The following is a 12,208-nucleotide window of genomic DNA, read 5'->3' on the forward strand; positions in this document are numbered from 1 at the left end:
ATAACACAGCAACAAACACCTCTCTAGAAAACAGATATTACCAAGTATGTTATTACTTTTGTTTCCCAGAAACATCTGCACTAAGACATCTAAAAGTAAAGCAAAAATCTGTTTTCAATGGGATTAAATTTAAAATTTCTTTGGATAAAAAAATGGGATTATATCACATATTTACCATTAAGAAAATATCTGACAAGTGAAATTACCCAAGATATTAACCAAATTTCTGAGGAGGAAAAAGACAGTTTTACTTAAGAAACATTAAGCCATCAACTGATAGATGGGTAAACAAAATATAATGTATCCATACAATTGAGTATTATCCAGCAATAAAAAGGAATGAACTAGTAGTGATTCTCGGCACAACATGGATGAACCTTGAAAACACTGTGCTAAGTGAAAGCAGCAGACGAAGAAGACTACGTGTTGTTTCATTCCATTTCTAGGAAATGTCCAAAGTAGGCAAATCAATAGAGACAGAAAGTAGATTACTGGCTGGTTGCTAAAGACCGCTAACAGGTACATAGTCTGTCCTGGGGGCGATGGAAATATTCGGGAATTAGACAGTGGTGATGCTTGTACAACACAGTGAAAATACTAAAAACCACTCAACCGTACACTTTAAAATAGTGAATTTTAGGGCGCCTGGGTGGCTCAGTCAGTTAAGTGTCTGCCTTCGGCTCAGGTCATGATCCCAGGGTCCTGGGATCGAGATCCGCATTGGGCTCTCGCTCAGCAGGGAGCCTGCTTCTCCCTCTCCCCCTCCCCCTGCTCATGCTCACTCTCTCTCTCTCTCTCCCCCCCCTCAAATAAATAAATAAAATCTTAAAAATAAAAGTAAATTTTATGCTATGTGATTTTTAACTCAGTAGGGAAAAAAAATGAAAAAACAAGAAACATTAGGGTTAGGATAATCTGATTTCCTATAGACCATCTTTTAGGAATGAAGAGTTCAGGGATGCCTGGGGGGCTCAGTCAGTTAAGTATCTGCCTTCAGCTCAGGTCATCATCCCAGAGTCCTTGCTCAGTGGGGAGCCAGCCTCTCCCTGCCGCTCCCCCTTGCTTGTGCTGGCTCGCTCTCTCACTCTGACAAATAAATAAATAAAATCTTAAAAAAAAAATTCATCACTAGTTTTCACTAAGTTCATATGTGCAAAATAGTTACTAAGTCAGAACAGCAATTCCAAATACAGAGTTTTGAAAGAAACAGTTACATATACAAAGTAATTTTACAAGGCTTTTTATCAGAGCACACGTGTACAAAACCCATTAAAAGGGAAACTAATGGAAAACTTCCAAATGTGACAAGACCTACTATACCTGGTGACAAATATCTGCCATCAACTCAATCAAGTTTTCCTTGACAGCAACATTACGAGATCCTGAAGAATATTTCCCTCTGCTTCCTATATGACTTATCTCGTTAATTAGCAGATCATATAAGTTATACAAGATACTTTTCCATTTACTTGATTCATAAGCACCTGTAATTCAAAAAATTAAAATATAGTTTACATATACTCTCCACTTGCACTGCCAACTCCCAAAGAACCATTCAGCTGTTAAGGTGAAAACTGGTCCAACCATCCATTCTGTACTAGGGCCTCTTCAGACAATATCCTTGCAGGCTCCCCTTTGTAACGGTGTCCGGCTCACACTCAGTTACCTGTATCTGTTATAAAATTCTTCTATAATCTGATCTAACTTTCTCTAATCAACTCCATCAAAATCCCAATCAAACCTTAATTTTTTCTCTCCCGAAGTAAATACAATTAATATGTCCCACCATTTATATAAGGACCAAGTTCTCTGTATGTCATTAAGAGAAAAACATCACTAGTTCCTTTAGCATACAAACACGTTACCCAGACTTCTCCTCATTCTAGTCATCTACCCCTAAACACACACCAGTCCACTTATGTCCCTCTTGAAATGGTGACTCTACAAAATCTGGGGGACATGATACACCCACTGTGATCTGACTGGTATGGGTAACAAAGGAGCTATTACTTCTCACAGAGAACCGTAAATCTATTAGTGTAGCCTAAAACTACGTGAGTGTTTCTGGCAGACTCATCATCCTGCCAATTTTCAATTCATCCTAAATATACAGTTAAATAAAACCCTAAACATATCATGTCATCTCCTGAATAAGCCTGATCTTCATCCTGACAGGAGCTGTGTGAAAGACGAAAACCTAAGAAAATCCAACATTCTTTGACTTACAGTGGTTTCATGGGCTACAAATACATCTAACTTCCTACATGAGAAAAGCCCATTAAACATAGATAGCTACTTTTGAAAAAATATTGGTTCTCACAGTTTTTCTCCATTTTACCTGCTATTTCTCAGTGTAGCTTGATTTCCCAACAAGGGCCTTAAACAAGCCATGACGAATTTGTCCGAAGGCCAGCACAGACCCAAAGGTAAACACAGTGTGAGCATGAGGGAACCCATCCGGTTCCAGTTGCACCCAATAAAATTCCTGTCCACTAAGTGAAGCTACATCACCTAAGATTTTTAAGATTTTTTTTTAATTAAGGTATAACTGACATATAACATTAATTTCACATGTACAATGTAATTATTTGGTATTTGTACACATTGTGAAATGATCACAATGCATCTGGTTAACATACCTTACATAGTTACAAAAAAAAAAAGTTTTTTCTTTCTGATGAGAAGTTTTAAGATCTACTTTCTTAGCCACTTTCAAATATGCACTACATATTAACAAGCAATACTCTCTTGGTAAAAGACAAACATAAAGGTATCAAAGGAGGAGAAGTCATTCATTTCTGGTTTTCCAGGAAACAGGGACCTGGATTCAGGATGAGGTTTAAGGCAGTATGAACACATCTTCCTGAGGAACTGACTCATCTGTTTGCAGTCCACATTTATCTGTTTACCTCCTAATAAAAGCAGTATGTAGACGCGTAAGTCCCTGGCTTTTCTAAACTCGTTTACACTCTGGTCTGTGTAATTCCTTTCAGCACCTAACTATTGCTGCATAATCAACTCCTAGAGCGAACAGTGTCTCCTATTTATCTGTGTTCCTCATAGTACTTACGAATGTACTAAACAAATGGTAGGGCATGACAGGATTTGCTACCACAGCTTCAAATTCTTAAAAAAAAAAGTGTGAGAAACATCCTCGAGACTAATACTATTACCAAGCATAGCAATCGAGAGGAAGGTCATAACCTCCTACAAAATACAAATTTCATACTTAAGCCTCTATGTACCAATGAAGAAGCAAATTCAAAACAGCAAAAACTTTTATACCTTTTTCTTGGGTTTTGGCTCCCTTTGGATGATGCACATAAATTTGCAATTGAAATAATTCAATAATTACTTCTTTTAAGGAATCGTTAAGTCTATGTTGAGTCCAAATGTAAAGCAAGGTAGGAAGAATTTCATCTCCTAGTTGACACACTCGAATTCGAAAGTTAACAGCCAACGTCTTGAGGAAGGTAATAAATGCTGCTAAGATGTGATTTAGACCCGCAGAACTCTTTTCCTTTCTGTCACAGAAAATAAACAGACTCAGCTTGGTATAACAGGGCAGAAAAATGAACATTGAAGGCAGTTATGAAGTTGCATGCTGCAAAGAAAAAAAATATCTAACCTTCAAGTAACAGTAGCCTTAGTTTTAGAACTATGCAGAAAAAAAAAACCTTAGTAGGACCACCGAGCAACAAACCAAACCGATCTTATTTGATGCTCACACATCCTTCCTGCTCTCTACTACTGAAACACTGTGCAAAATGACACAAAACTGATTTGTAATACCACCGTTCATACAATGTTTCACATGATAGACGGGGTAATGTCACACAAATCTAAGATACTGATACTTCCAAAGTATGTTCCTATTTTATTTTTGCTTAGTATATCTGCAAGAAGATCAAACAGGTTTTCAATACAAAACAAAACAGAGATTAGATTACCTTGCATGCTGAATAGCCTTGGAAAAGAAATCCAAAAATTTGGAATTTAATCCATCAGTTTGCGAACAGCATCCTTTAGTCACAGCATGAATTATTCTAGCCACTAAAACTCTATTAATGTCTTGTGCAGGTTTAAGGTACAGACTGAAGTACACAGAGAACAATTCTTAAAAAAAAAAAAAAATCAGTTATTAAAAAGAAAACTATGGAAGCATTTAACTTAAAGGTCCTGATTTAATTTAAATTTCAATATTCCAGGCCACCTGGGTGGCTCACTCAGTTAAGTGTCCAACTCTTGGTTTCGGCTCAGGTCTTGATCTTGGGGTCCTGGGACTGAGTCTCGCATCAGGGTTTGCACTCGGTGGGGAGTCTGCTTGAGATTCTCTCTCTCTCTGTGCCCCTGCCCACTTGCTCACTCTCTAAATAAATCTTTTTAGGGAGGGGGGAAAGATGGTGGAGGAGTAGAGGACCCTATTTCAACTGGTCCCCAGAATTGAGCTGGATATCTACCAGAGCACTCTATGAGCACCCACGAACCCAGCCTGAGATGTAAGAAGATGTGGATCTCTACAAGCAGAATATCGCAGGCGGTTGGTTTTGAGGTATGAAGCGGGGAGCCGTGATTCCACAGGCAGATATCGGAGGATAAATGGCAGCGGGAGGGTGCCTGGCCGTGGGGATCCTACACCGGCGAGCGACAGCCTTGCACGCTGGGGACGGGGCACAGACTAGCAGACCGGTAGCTGCTGGGAAAGGACTCTAGAGCAGCCCCCAGGACGGAAACCCAGAGCGGCGGGGTCACGCTCTCAGGAACTGGGAGCACTGCGGAGGGGCGCATAACCCAGGCCGCTGCAGTTTATAGCAGCACAGACAGAAACGAAGACGGTGTGGCCTGGAGAGCTCACTGAAGAACAGACTGCGATCTCTCTGCTCTGAGGCAGAGGGTTGGAAACGGTCTCTTCTGCTCGGGCTCGCGGAAGAGACGCGGAAAGCCGCCAGAGAACAAAAGCCCCAAAAACTGATTCCCGCTGAGCCCATCCCCCGCCACAGGGGTGCAGGGCAACTCCATCCGAACAGGGTTGCCTGAGTAACAGCGCAGCAGGCCCCTCCCCCAGAAGACAGGCTGGGAAAACAAGAGGCCAGCAACCATAAGGTCCCAAGAAAACAGGTGCATCTTGCTTGGGTTCTGGTCAATAATTTGGACTCTATACATTCCCTCAAACACCCATCAACAGAATGACTAGGAGGAGGAGCCCTCAAAACAGAAAAGACTCAGAGATCATGACTTATGCTGCAGATTTACAAATGGATGCAGATATAACCAAGATGTCAGAGATGGAATTCAGGCTAGCAATTGTGAAGACAATGGCTAGAATGGAGAAATCAATTAATGGCAACATAGAGTCCCTAAGGGCAGAAATGAAAGCTGAATTGGCAGAACTTAAAAATGCTATCAATGAGATCCAATCCAATCTAGATAATCTAACAGCTAGGGTAACTGAGGCAGAAGAACGAATAAGCGACCTGGAAGACAATATAATAGATAAAAAGGGAAAAGAAGAGGCCAGGGAAAAACAACTCAGAATACATAAAAATAGAATGAGAGAAATAAGTGACACCATGAAGCGTTCCAATGTCAGAATAATTGGAATCCCGGAGGAAGTGGAGAGAGAGAGAGGACTAAAAGATGTATTTGAGCAAATCGTAGCTGAGAACTTCCCTAATCTGGAGAATGAAAAAACATTGCGTCCTAGAGGCAGAGAGGACCCCTCCCAAGATCAAGGAAAACAGGCCAACACCCCGGCATGTAATAGTAAAACTCGCAAACCTTGGAACCAAGGAAACCATCTCAGAGGCAGTTAGGGGGAAGAGATTCCTTATGTACAGAGGGAGGAACACCAGAGTAACGTCAGACCTATCCACAGAGACCTGGCAAGCCAGAAAGGCCTGGCAAGACATATTTAGGGTACTAAATGAGAAGAACATGCAGCCAAGAATACTTTATCCTGCAAGGCTTTCATTTGGAATGGATGGAGAGACGCAGAGCTTCCACGACTGGCAGAAGCTGAAAGAATACGTGACCCCTAAGCCGGCCCTGCAAGAAATATTAAGGAGAAAGATCCCAAGAGTCATAGACAACAGAAATTTACAGGGACAATCTATAAAAACAATGTCTTCACAGGCAACACGATGACAATTAATTCATATCTTTCAATAATCACTCTCAACATGAATGGCCTAAATGCTCCCATAAAACGGCACAGGGTTGCAGATTGGATAAAAAGACAGGACCCATCCATATGCTGTCTACAAGAGACTCATTTTGAACCTAAAGATAAATCCAGAATGAAAGTGAAGGAATGGAGATCCATCTTCCATGCCAGCAGACCTCAAAAGAAAGCTGGGGCAGCAATTCTTATATCAGACAAATTAGATTTTAAACTAAAGTCTGTAATTAGAGACACAGAAGGACACTATATCATTCTTAAAGCGTCTATCCAACAAGAAGATCTAACAATTGTAAATATCTATGCCCCCAACATGGGAGCAGCCATCTACATAAGCCAACTGTTAACCAAAATAAAGAGTCATATTGATAACAATACGTTAATTGTAGGGGACCTCAATACTCCACTCTCAGCAATGGACAGATCATCTAAGCAGAAAATCAACAAGGAAACAAGAGCTTTGAATGATACACTGGACCAGATGGACCTCATAGATATTTATAGAACATTCCACCCTAAAACAACAGAATACTCATTCTTCTCGAGCACACATGGAACTTTCTCCAGAATAGACCACATACTGGGTCACAAATCAGATCTCAATCGATACCAAAAGATTTGAGAATATTCCCTGCATATTCTCAGACCACAATGCTCTAAAACTGGAACTCAATCACAAGAAAAAATTTGGCAAGAAATTCAAACACTTGGAAGCTAAAGACCACTCTGCTCAAGAATGTTTGGGTCAACCAGGAAATCAAAGAAGAACTTAAACAATTCATGGAAATCAATGAGAATGAAAACACATCAGTCCAAAACCTATGGGATACTGCAAAGGCGGTCCTAAGGGGGAAATATGTAGCTATCCAAGCCTCACTCAAAAAAATAGAAAAATCCCGAATTCACCAACTAACTCTACACCTTAAAGAACTAAAGAAAAAGCAACAAACGATGCCTAAGCCACGCATTAGAAGAGAAATAATTAAAATTAGAGCAGAAATCAAAGAATTAGAAACCAGAAACACAGTAGATCAGATCAACGAAACTAGAAGTTGGTTCTTTGAAAGAATTAATAAGATCGATAAACCACTGGCCAGACTTATCCAAAAGAAAAGAGAAAGGACCCAAATTGATAAAATTATGAATGAAAGGGGAGAGATCACGACTAACACCAAGGAAATAGAAACAATTATTAGAAATTATCATCAACAACTATATGCCAATAAACTGAGCAATCTGGATGAAATGGAGGCCTTCCTGGAAACCTAGAAGCTGCCAAGACTGAAACAGGAAGAAACTGACAACCTGAATAGGCCAATAACCAGTAATGAGATTGAAGCAGTGATCAAAAACCTCCCAGAAAACAAGAGTCCAGGGCCTGATGGATTCCCTGGGGAATTCTACCAAACATTCAAAGAAGAAATAATACCTATTCTCCTGAAGCTGTTTCAAAAAATAGAAACAGAAGGAAAGCTTCCAGACTCATTCTATAAGGCCAGCATTACCTTAATCCCCAAACCAGGCAAAGATCCCATCAAAAAGGAGAATTTCAGACCGATATCCCTGATGAATATGGATTCCAAAATCCTCAACAAAATCCTAGCTAATAGGATCCAACAATACATTAAAAAGATCATCCACCATGACCAAGTGGGATTTATCCCCGCGATACAAGGGTGGTTCAACATTCACAAATCAATGTGATAGAACACATTAATAAGAGGAGGGAGAAGAACCATATGGTCCTCTCAATTGATGCAGAAAAAGCATTTGACAAAATACAGCATCCTTTCCTGATTAAAACTCTTCAGAGGGGCGCCTGGGTGGCTCAGTTGGTTAAGCGACTGCCTTCGGCTCAGGTCATGATCCTGGAGTCCCTGGATCGAGTCCCGCATCGGGCTCCCTGCTAGGCGGGGAGCCTGCTTCTCCCTCTGCCTCTGCCTCTCTCTCTCTCTCCGACTCTCATGAATAAATAAATAAAACATTAAAAAAAAAACAACTAATGATGTATGGTGACTAACATAACATAGCAAAATTTAAAATAAATAAATAAATCTTTTTAAATAAATTTTAGTAATCCCAAAGAAAAAGATTTAAAATTATAATAATTTACATTTAATATGGTAAAAGTTTCACATCAATATTTGCTTTTATTTTATATAAACTGCCTTCAAGAGAGGAACGACTTTCAGCCAGGAAGTATGTGCAGCCAGCCCTCAGACAAGCTGCTTAACTGCTCTACATCTGTGTCCCTTCCTCTAGGTCTAAGAGAACATGTAACAAGTGTAAAATGTATCAAGAACGCCGTCAGGGGGCTGAGATTTTATTCTACTTGTAACCTAAGGGATCAGAATGCCAATTTCATGGATGCTGGCAGAAGACATTCTATTCCTGCTTGAGTGCCTTCCTTTTTGCATAGATTCCTCAATCCCCAAGGCAACATGAAGAGCGGTAGGCGACAGGCGTGCAAATAGTGAGAGCCCTCAAGCCTTCTGTGACACACAGGTGGCTCTGAGGAAGCCATCATCTCTGTCACCATCTCCACCTTCCAAGGTTCACTATACTTAAAAAAAACAATCAGGAATAAAGCAGTCAGGGTCTGCTCCTAAGACATGCAGAAATGTTGAGATGCACTGAGAATCCTCTCTCAGAACCAGGAAAACCAAAGCTGCTAATGCAGGATTTGCTCCCCATATAAATAAAAAGAGAGTCCTTGGCTGGTAAAGTGAGTGAGTAACAAACACCTATGGGTATCTTTCTTTTCAAATGTATGTATCACGTAATTCTGCAGAAATAATTTAAAATCAGATTTCAAATACGAAAGAATAAGAACAATATAAATACCTCAAACATTATAGTAAGGAAAATGATTGTTCAAAGGATTCCCATCATATCTGACATTAATTTATACAACTCTGCATCAGTGCTTCCCAAAGTTCTGTCACTACAATACCTAAATGGTTAAAAACTGTGAGTTAACACACAGATATGTGGAAACAAGAAAACAGGAGCGATGGCAGGGAGGTGGGGGGGAGAGGGGTGGGCACCTAGGTGGCTCAGTCGGTTAAGCGTCTGACTTTGGCTCAGGTTATGATCTCAGGGTCCTGGGATCCAGCCCCACATCAGGCTCTGCCCTCAGTGGGGCATCTGCTTGCCTCTTCCCTCTCCTCTGGCCCTCCCCCCCTCCCCGCTACTGCTCTCTAATAAATAAATAAAATCTAAAAAAAAAAAAAAAAAACAGGAGCAGTTATCTTGATCATTTCCCTCTTACTACCTGATAGGAGCAGAGAGGTGAAATGAGAGTGCCAACGGTCTTCAATTAAAGCTCAAGTTTTAGGCCTTTTATTAGTTGTGGGATATGATCCCAATTCTCTCAGAATCCCACATACTATCCTAGTAAGTATCCCACATACTATCCTATCCCTAGCAAGTGGTTAAGAAAAACTGTCATAAGATATTCAGTGAAAGTCTCAGAAGTGCACAGTTCAACTTCTTCAACAAAAAAAAGCTGTAGGACATGCCTCCAGGTGAATTCACTTCCTCCACAAACTCAACAACAAAAAAGCTCGAAGAACAGACAGTGAAGGAACATAATAAAAAGGGCTTCTGGAGTTAAATAAATTTCAGTTAACTGTAGATTCCTTGGGAGTTTATACATAGACAATCATGCTACCTGCAAACAGGAACAATTTTCTTTCTTCCTTTCCAATCTGCATACCTTTCACTTCCGTTCCTTGCCTAGCTGCCCTGGCTAGAACCTCATAGGTTTGGTGAGAGCAGACATCCTTATCCTGTTCCCAACTTCTTTTAGGAAAGGTTTTTTTGGGGCTTTTTAAAGATTTTATTTATTTGACAGAGAAAGAGACAGCGAGAGAGGGAACACAAGCGGGGGGAGCGGGAGAGGGAGAAGCAGGCTTCCCGCGGAGCAGGGAGCCCGATGCGGGGCTCGATCCCAGGACCCTGGGATCATGACCTGAGCCGAAGGCAGACACTTAACCAACTGAGCCACTCAGGCTCCCCTCTTTTACGAAAGGTTTTAAATCATGGATTCAATTTCTTTAATAACTACAGAACTATTCAAATTACCCATTTCATACTGGTTGAGTTCTGCCAGGGAGTAGTTTTAAGGAGCTGCCCATGTAAATTCGGTGGTCAAATTTACGTGCAGAGTTGTTCAGAGCATGGTCTTAATATTCTTCTAATAAAAGATGGCAATTATATCCATTTCCTTCCTACTCTCAGCAATTTGTGTCTTTTTTTTTTATCTTAGTCACTTTTACGAGCTGTTCTAGATTTGACTGATGTTTTCAAAGAATCAGCTATTTCATTAAACGTTCTCTTCCGTTTTTGTTTTCAATTTCAGTGATTTCTGCTCTTCTGCTTGCTTCGAAGTTTTTGTTTTGTTTTTCTAGTTTCTTGAGATGGAAGCTAAGATTATTGATTTGAGATTTTTCCCTCTTTTGTAATATAGGCAGTTAGTGCTATAAATTACCCTCTCAATATAACTTTAGCTGCATTCTACAAATTTTGACATGTTGTTTTTCATTTTCATCCAGTTCCAAGTATACTTTGATTTCCTTTGAGACTTTTTCTTTGACCCATGAATTGAGAAGTATGTTACTGATTTTCACAAAAGCACTACGAAGGAGACAGGGCACTACGGTAGAAATAAAGAGAAGAACAAATTTAGAAAGGGCAATCAGAAAATGGCAGTGACATTTAAGCCAAGACCTGCAGGAGGAGAAGAAAGCAGCCATACAAAGGGTAGCCTCTGACAAGAGAAGAACAAACGCCACAAGGGAAAAAAGGGCTTGCACTCTCGAAATTGAGGGCGTGAAATGATCCATAGCATTGTCAGAAGGAAATACTAGAACTCCTACTTTTTAAATTAAAATTAATTACAAATAAAAATCAACTTTTAGGGGCACCTGGGTGGCTCTGTCAGTTGAGTGTCTGTCTTTGTTCATCTCAGGTCATGATCTCGAGGTCTTGGGATCAAGCCCAGCATTGGGCTCCCTGCTCAACATGTAATCTGCTTCTCCCTCCCCCTCTGCCCTTGCCTCCGGCCCCCTGCCTGTGAACATGAGCGCGTGCACATGCTCTTTCTCTCTCTCTTAAATAAACTGTTTGAAAAAATCAAGCTTGGGGCACCTGTGTGGCTCAGTCGGTTAAGCATCTGTGTTCAGCTCAGGTCATGATCCCAGGGTCCTGGGATTGAGCCCCGCATCAGGCTCCCTGCTCAGTGGGAAGCCTGCTTCTCCCTCTCCCACTCCCCCTGCTTGTGTTCCCTCTCTTGCTCTCTCTCTCTCTCTCTGTCAAATAAATAAATAAATAAATCTTTTAAAAATTTTTAAAAAATAAATAAATCAAGCTTTACTGATATTTAATATAGAAATCAACAATGGCCACTTTGGAAGACAGCTTTGGCAGCTTCTTAAAAAACTAAACATACTTTTACCATACAATCCAGCAATCACACTTCTTGGTATTTACCCAAATGAACTGAAAACTTAATCTGTACACAGATGTTTACAGCAGCTTCATTCATAAGTGCCAAAATTTGGAGGCAATCAAGATGTCCTTCAGTAAATGAACAGATAATTAAACTGTGGTACATGCAGACAATGAAATATTATTTGGTGCTAAAGAGAAATCAGCTATCAAGCCACAAAAAAACATGGAGAAAACTTAAACACATTTTACTAAGTAAAAGAAGCCCATGTGGAAAGACTACATATTGTATGATGCCAACTATATGACATTCTGCAAAAGGCAAAATTAGAGAGACTGTAAGAAGATCACTGGTTGCTAGGGATCAGGAGGAGGGGAAGGATGAACAGGCAGAACACAAGGACTTCTAGGGCAGTGAAACTATTCTATATGATGCTTTAATGGTAAATACATGTTACTGTACATTTGTCAAAATCTATAGAATCTACACCACCAAGAGTGATCCTAATGCAAACTCTGAACTTTGGGTGCGATGAGGTGTCAGCATAGGTTCGCTGACTGAAACAAATGTGTCACTTT

General features: G+C 40.3%; 1 protein-coding gene across 6 annotated transcripts in view; it reads right to left on the reverse strand.

The window, feature by feature from the left end:
- ATM (ATM serine/threonine kinase) overlaps window positions 1-12,208 on the reverse strand; it is a 121,898-nt gene that overhangs the window by 93,121 nt on the left and 16,569 nt on the right. For all 6 annotated transcript variants that reach the window (XM_045895110.3, XM_064577496.1, XM_045895111.3 and 3 more), the window contains 3 exons: window positions 3,951-4,116; window positions 3,286-3,524; window positions 1,321-1,484 (listed from right to left, as the gene is read on the reverse strand). In XM_045895110.3, the coding sequence (XP_045751066.1) occupies window positions 1,321-1,484; window positions 3,286-3,524; window positions 3,951-4,116 (569 nt within the window). The remainder of the gene's footprint in view (window positions 1-1,320; window positions 1,485-3,285; window positions 3,525-3,950; window positions 4,117-12,208) is intronic.

This window comes from Mirounga angustirostris, unplaced genomic scaffold (genome assembly GCF_029215605.1).
Source record: "Mirounga angustirostris isolate CCGP_5_RB_7025 unplaced genomic scaffold, mMirAng1.0.hap1 SCAF_13, whole genome shotgun sequence".
NCBI lineage: Eukaryota > Metazoa > Chordata > Mammalia > Carnivora > Phocidae > Mirounga > Mirounga angustirostris.